The 7,450-nt window shown below is 53.5% G+C and overlaps 1 protein-coding gene across 1 annotated transcript in view; it reads right to left on the bottom strand.

Moving 5' to 3' along the window:
* Nucleotides 1-7,450, bottom strand: part of LAMB3 (laminin, beta 3) — a 25,142-nt gene that overhangs the window by 3,503 nt on the left and 14,189 nt on the right. The window contains exons 11-17 of the mRNA XM_009331987.1: nucleotides 6,488-6,599; nucleotides 5,644-6,016; nucleotides 5,006-5,166; nucleotides 3,720-3,928; nucleotides 2,377-2,580; nucleotides 1,526-1,670; nucleotides 2-167 (exon numbers count right to left, since the gene is read on the bottom strand). Coding sequence (XP_009330262.1) covers nucleotides 2-167; nucleotides 1,526-1,670; nucleotides 2,377-2,580; nucleotides 3,720-3,928; nucleotides 5,006-5,166; nucleotides 5,644-6,016; nucleotides 6,488-6,599 — 1,370 coding nt within the window. The remainder of the gene's footprint in view (nucleotide 1; nucleotides 168-1,525; nucleotides 1,671-2,376; nucleotides 2,581-3,719; nucleotides 3,929-5,005; nucleotides 5,167-5,643; nucleotides 6,017-6,487; nucleotides 6,600-7,450) is intronic.

Here is a 7,450-nt window from a genome sequence, read left to right as displayed (position 1 = left end):
GATGTCCTCGGCCGTCTGGGCAAGTATGCTCTCTGGGCACTGCAGCTTAGTTGCCAAATTTTGGATCTCAGTCATTTTTCTCAGGACTGCAGCAGCATCCGTGGGGAGACGCAGGGAGAGAACAGACTCACTGATTTCCTGGATAGTGGCAGGGTCCATGTCCTTGTCTACAGAGCAAACAGACAGACGGCGTCAGAAACGGGAGAGAGGAAAGGCGGGAGTGCAAATGCAAGGGAGGATGAGGGCAGGCGTCCAGCCACGCATGCTCTCACGCACACAGCCTCTTCATTTCAGACAGCTGCCAGGATCCACCCTGAATTTAATCCCCTTGAAGTTAATGTACTTCTCATTCACATCAGCAAAACTTTCAGGAAAGTACTGAAATGATACCTTTACTTTGGTGACGATAACACCATGGCTAAGCCCAGAGCAGTTAGGTGAACCTCACTGAGCAGATGAGGCTGTGTTTCAAGACAAGCCTCTTTTTATTTCACAAATAAAGGTTAATAAAACTGAGGAATCAGAGGCAGGCAAAGCCCAAGGGACATTAGCCCAGCGATTAGCTCAGAAATATCTTCACTCATCATTAACACCAGGCAGCACTAAATGACCTGATTTTCTTATTCAGCTAATGCTCATGAGGCTCATTGTATTATTACAATGTGTCTGCAAACAATAAGTCATCCCATTGGTTTATAGGACAATGAGGAATTCTCATCTGATTAATAGTCTGCTCCAGAGAAGATTTGTCTGTTTATCTCCGGTCAGTGAGTGTTGCCGGTAAACTTTTCTGCATTGGGTCAGTGCCGACTGCAAATCCTCGGAGAGCACCGGCTGCAGGGATAGGTTTGTCCTTGAGCCCTAGCGATGGCACAAGGCTCTGCGGCAGAGAGCAGGACCCAGAGCAAGCTGTTGTCCGTGCTACAGACAAAAGACCGTCTCCTCCACAGCTTTCCACTTATGTTAATTCAGTTCATTTTTTTAGAGCAGTTCATGGGGGGATGTTGCGAGACCCCTCCACGAAGCCCTGCGCACAGAAGTCAAGGCTGTGGCGATACCTCCTGCCCCACGGACCTCACAGATGGACCCCAAACATCCCCAGAGGGAAGGAGGCAGGGTGTGCCCTGGTGACATCCCAGGAAAGTCAACACAGATGAAACAGCCAGGATTAATTTGGGTCAATCTGAACAGCACAGCCAAGCCTGAGCAAGTCAGCTGGCCAAACTGCAGCTCCTGACAAAATCTCGGACTTTTGCACTGCTGAAATGCCTTCTCCGTTTTTCAGAAAACACTATCCATGTGTTTCAGAAAACACTATCCACTTGCCGTCTCAAGGGTGTGCGTTACCTTTGCTACGTAAATACCCATGTACAGATAAACTGGATATCCGAGAGTTTAACTGGGGTGAGCTATTCAGCTGACTCCCTTGTATTGCACTCTCATACATAATATCACTGTAAAAATTAGTTTTTTCTGTGCACTAGTCAACCTGCACAGACATACTTTACAGCTTGCAGAGCGCTACCTGACAAGAAGTTTCGGACTTGCTGGATGAACTGCTGGATGCGCCGGAGATCTCCTTCTATCTGGGTCCTTGTTACGCTCATCTGGTCCGCAAGCCGCCGAGTATTGCTTTGAATCTGATTTGCAGATGTCTCTGTCGTTTTAATCTGCAAACAACAATATCCTGATGGAGCCATTTCTTCTTGACCTGGAATCCCAGCAGCCCTACCTCAACTCTGAGTGAACTGGGCAAGGCACTTTGAAATTATGCTGTTCCCCATTCTTAATATGCCACTGCTTTAAAGGACTGTAAATGTTAAAGATGCAAATCCCCCAGATTTGTAAGGGAAGCTCTCAAACAGGGGCAGTACTGTTCAGCTTTTCAAAACACCTTTGAAATGGATTTTGAACGAGTTTGGAAACTCGCTTTATCTTTGCAAGCACCCGAGAGGCTGCAGAAAGAAGCTGCAACAGCACTAACACGCACACTCTAGATTGCATCAAATGTTAGAGCAGGTACACCTGTGGATTCAGAGGGGTTTCCACATCCCCACCCCTTCTGACACGCTAATCCCAAACCAGGAGGAGGACAGGCTTCCCTGTGACATTTCCAGAGCCGGTCACATGCCTTCGGCTCTGTGGCTCCTGTGCTGGGGGGAGGCAGGATCCACGCATGCAGCAGGAAGTCTCCCACTCAAAAATTCCTGAATTTCTGCAGCTGTCCAAAAGATCAAGCCTCAAATGGAGGTTGAGATTGGGTATTTTATCACAGCTCGCTCTTTCCACAGCTGTCCCCCCAGGCTCTGCTGCTACGACACCGAAGGACCGAGCGTGGGGCTCGGCCGCAGGACAGGCAGTGCTGCCCACACTCACCAGTTGCGCCGTCTCCCTGAGCCGGGCGCTCAGGCTGCGAAACTCCCTGGCAGCTTCCCCAGCCGTGGCGAGGGCCCCGCTCGACAGCGGGAAGATGCCGCGGCAGGGGCGGCCAGCCCCACAGGCAGTGCTGTTGTCTCGCGGGCAGAGCAGCCGCTCGCAGCGGGCAGGCGTGCACGTCTCCACTCGGAAGCCACCGCAGATCTGGAAAGGGAGAGAGCGGTGGGGCAGCGAGGGCACTCGCCTCACTGGCGAGACCTCAGTGCCCTCAGGGAGGCAAAGCAGCACATCACAGGGGCCAAAGTTTCGACAGACCCTTGCCAAGGGAGCTGGGGAACTTGCTGTGCTGGTGCTGCAGGGCTCCGCACGGGAACAGCGACGGAGCCAGCCCTCCCGACGGGGCTGATGGCAATGCATGCGGCACAGCCCAAATGACCAGAGACCGTGACTGTGTCGGGGAAGGGCAGCCAGAGCTACACACATGTACGGCAGCGCTGAATGCCCACACCTGAGACAGCAACACAAGGTCTGCATCTCCTCACCACCCCAAGCTGGAGCATAAACAAGAGCAAAGCAGGAGCTAAACCCCAGCGGCTCATGAAGAGTAACAGTGCAGGTCTGCACGGAGCAAACATCTCATTTACTCTCAGGACAACTCTTCCCCTTGTGGCAGGGGAACCCTGTCCAACCTGTGCGATTTGTTTTGGGAGAGAGAATGGAATGAGAAGACCCTGCCCTCTTGCCATGCAATTAAAACCACTGATGTCCAGGCATCTTCTGGAGTTACCACCCACCAAAGAGCGCACTGCAGCAGGGGCACATGCAAACCCAGAGCCAGTGCAAGCACCTGCACAGGCTGGTTGCTTGAGAATGTGTTGGTGCCCTGAAAAGCAGAGAGGCGAGGTTGGTGGTCTCCACAGCAACCGTGCATTAGGAGACACCGAAATGAATCTCCATGGCAATAACAAAGCAGTGAAGGAGAAATAAAAGAAACCTCATCCCAGAAATTAAGTGGGTCTTTGAGATACAAGAACTGACACATGAGAAAGTCCTTGGAGGAAAAAGTGTGTGCTTGGGAGGGAGGGGTGGGCAATGCTTCGGTATCTGTGATCCCCAGGCAAGGGGTGCTCAGACAATTCTCCACTGATGTCCCAAAACAGCAGGTTGCTTGGATGCCATTTATGAGTCTCTCTGGACAAAGACTTTGTCTTGTGCCATGCTGGACTGTTTGAGGAAAGATGCATGACTGCAGGATGAGACTTCTGCCTCCTGAGCACTACAGGGCCCTCGTGAAAACTCGATGTGGGCAGTGGGGAAGTCATAAAACCACTTTGTATCTTCACCTTGTTTATGACAGGGGTCAGGTTGGGAGATGAGGCTATCTCGCCCTTCAGGGTCAGCAGCTTGGAGGTGGACTCCGCAAGCCCCCCCTCCAGCCCCACGGCACTCCTGCAGCTCTCCCGGGACTCGGCCAGCAGCCTGGAGGCGCTGGCGACGAGGCTGCTGGCATTGGTAGATGTCTGGTAAGCAGATCTGATTGTCTTGAAGGCTCCTGCAGGAATAAAACCGATAAATGACACAAATGCCTCCGTGAGTCATAAATGCAGCATAGCTACCTAAACGAAGGCATTAACTATACCCCGCGAGTGGATGTGTGCACAGAGAGGAGGGAGACACAGCCGGAGTGATTAGTCACTATGGCACAATGAAAAAGCTCCTTTTATTTCCAGAAGCCTTTCAGCCATTCCTTCAGTGAGCTACAGAGCTTTCCTGAAGGACTGAACTCTGGGTTGGGGCAAAAAGATTGAAACAAAACTAAAGCAAGACGACGTGCACATGCTGATCCTGGGCTTTGCTCCATGCAGCCCAGGAGGGTTTTGGCAGGGCAGGACAGGGCTCTTTCAGAGCCCTTTCCCTGGCTTCCAAGCAGACCCCACCGCTCCCCTCCAGCACAGCCTGGAAGGAGAGCTGTCAGGACATGGACCTCTAAGCCCTGCTCAGACAGCGAGGTGCAGAGTGACCCTGCCCAGGCAGTGGCTGCTCGCTGCAGCTCGCACATCCCTGGCCGGCTGAGCCATGCACTGCAGCAGGGAGGGAGAGGCAGCAATGAGACACTTGGAGAGAATTAGCTGTAGCAGGGCTATAATGGCAGCCTACCACCAGCATCACCACAGGGCTTAATTAGCTCCTCTCCCAAGCGCCTGACAGCCGCCTGGCTCTCTTCCCCACCCCTCCATCCCTTCCATCTGTGCACAACCTTCATTACCTCAGCTTCCTCCCGGGTTCAGCGACACGCTCCCAGCGGGGCTCCCCCCTTCCCACCGCCCACGCTGTGCCCCAGCAGCAGAGTTTGTGCTGGCCGGGGGACGGGAATGTGGTGCCTGTGGAGCGAGCCGCCCAGCCCCAAAATGCTGGAGCAAATAACCCAATAGCATGAAAACCTGGACCAGGGGCTGGGTAGAAAGCACCTCTCTCATTGGGGAGGGAAGATGTATTTGCTGTTCCTAAGCTGACAGCAGGTTAAAAACTCCATCTCATCTACCCGGCTGGTGGGAAACCACCAGGCACAGTCACGTTGAGGTAAATTAATGGCTGCAAATTAAGAGATATTACAGCTGCAGCACTGTACCTGACAGGTCTGTGCTGCGGCTGGTTTCAAACTGGGTCTTCTTGCTCTGATACTGGGTATTAGTGATAAGCAAGCTGCTGTTAAGGGCTTCGAGCTCCCTCGACAGAGAGGCAGTCTCATCCAGAAAATGAAGGTCAGGATTTATACCTTGGACCTGCTCTCTGGGAGAGAAAAAGCAGAAAACGTGAATTCAAGTAGAGAGCAAAGCACCTGTGGAGAGCAGGGTATTCTCGTGCTGGGATGCTGCCAACACCCGGTGAAGAGGCACTTCTGAGCCCAGAGAGCTGATGGCCGAGGGCACACCGTGGCCTCACAGGTCTGCAGAGGCAGTGGAGAGCGGGGCTGGGCTACAGCTGGTGGGGCCATGCCCACGCAGGGACTGGGCAAGACGCCGACTGCCTGGAGCCTGTCCACCGGCATCCTGCCTTTGCAACATTTTGCACAGGACGGGCATGTGTGGACATGCTGTTCTCTTGCATCCCTGGTCACTGCGTGAATGGAGCAAGATTTTCAGTTACAGAAACAAAGCAGAACACGTGCAAGCAGCTCAGTGTGACAAGTGGAGTGAGCACACAGAAAAAAGCCAGCATCCCCTCCCAGCTAAGGGATGTACCCCATTAGCAGCATCCGTCCCTCACCTGATCGCAGCAAGAGCGCTGCCCACCTGGGCCAGGCTCTGCTCTGTCACAGAAGAGCGGCCGAGGATGCCCTGCACCTGCTGGACGTTGCCCTCTGCCTGCAAGAGGCGGGGGCCGAAGCGGGAGCCCCCGCTCCCGAGGGGTAGCCATGAGGTGGAGTTGCTGAGGCTGGCCTGGCGCAGGCGCAGGCGCTGGATGTCCCCGTCGTAGGCACGGAAGCAGGGGTGGCACAGCTCGCAGCCGGGGTAGGTGCTGCAGTGGCCCCGCTGGCACTGGTCGCAGTGGGGGCCCGTGACACCCGGCCGGCAGAGGCATTGGCCTGTGGTCTTGTCGCACCCCACGTCCTCCGTGCCCTGGAAGTTGCAGTCACACTCTGGGGGATGGAAAGGTGGAGAGATATAGAGATGAAGCCCACTGAAGTAGGGGGGGGAATAAATTTTTATATATATATAAAATCAGACCCTGCTAATGGGATGCCAACACAATCTGAAGTCCAACCCCACCCATCAGCCCCTGCAGCATCTGGGAAGGAGGTGGCATGGGCAGAGGAACGGGAAGAGCACCCAAACCCAGTCGTTCACCCAGACCCTGACCCTGCAAGGCCAGACTGGCACGGCCAAGGGTCTTGCCCAAGGCTGCTGGGAGGGGACTGGTGGATACCTGGAGATGGGGAAGAGCAACAGGGATTAACTAGGAAGCTGTTCCAGAGAGGAAATTTCTCTTGCAAAATAACACGGGAAATGCTGATGTCAGGTCATGGGCCAGGTGCTCTTTCCCAGATAACCCATGATTTCACGGTGCTAAGCAACATCAAGCCAAAATGAAATGGATGCTCCCTACCTACCCGTGCACCCTACCCGGGTATCTCCAAAGTGCCTATCTGGGCAAACCTGCTCCTGCATGGCAGAGCACGTCCGTCCCGTGAAGCCTTCTCTGCACGGACACTGTCCTGTGAACTGAGGAAAGAGAAACACATCAGGGAGACCCAACTCCGGATGCTTTCCTCCCTCGACTGCTCTTGAGCACTAAAGCCAGCACACGGACAATCTTCTCTGCTCAGCGCGTGTTCCAGGACATGCCCGCACTGCTCACGCCAGGCTGCAGGCTCAGCCGCAGCAATGCAAACGGTCTCCAAAGAGCTCAAGCATTGCAAAGCAGAGTTTTAAGCTTTGTTTCAAAGACAAAGGAATCACCCACAAGCAGCTGGTTTGCCATCTCAGGTCTCCTCCCTGCACTGAGCTCGTTTGGGACTGATCTTTGGCTCTTAGAATTTGTCATGGGCTTTTTTTTTTACATTTAACTTCAATTTTCCCAATTGTATCTTAAGCCCAAAGTGACACACATGCTTTTCATTGACAAATGAGGATAATTAACTTGCCTCGCCTGCGTGAAGATCTCTTATTAGGGCTTCCTTACTAAATATCAAGCCTCTTAAAATGGCTTAATCTTGCCTCGATAATTACCACCTTCTTTCATTTTCCTGAATAGCCTGTCATAGTGTTTTCTAGGAAACAGGAAAAGTAAATAAGAGCAGGATGCGCTTGGTAATGCATGGCCCTTTTGTGGAGGCTCCCACGGATGGGACAGGACAACGGAACCACCCAACAGGTAGTTTTGATGCTCTGAGCGATCCCCGGCATGGTGCTGCCCAGCCGGGGGGACACAGCTCTGTTGGCAGCGGCACTCTCAGCTGTGCAGCCCAACCGCCCCGCTGCCCCCGGGCAGCCCCTCACAGCAGCGTTTACAGAGTTGGGAAAGGAAAAGAAGAGAGCAAGCTTGCAGGTGCATGCATGAAAGAATGTAGGGA

This window comes from Pygoscelis adeliae, unplaced genomic scaffold (assembly GCF_000699105.1).
Source record: "Pygoscelis adeliae isolate BGI_AS28 unplaced genomic scaffold, ASM69910v1 Scaffold189, whole genome shotgun sequence".
NCBI classification, from domain to species: Eukaryota; Metazoa; Chordata; class Aves; order Sphenisciformes; family Spheniscidae; genus Pygoscelis; species Pygoscelis adeliae.
Note: the sequence above shows the minus strand (reverse complement) of the source record. Positions and strands in the feature narration are given on the sequence as shown.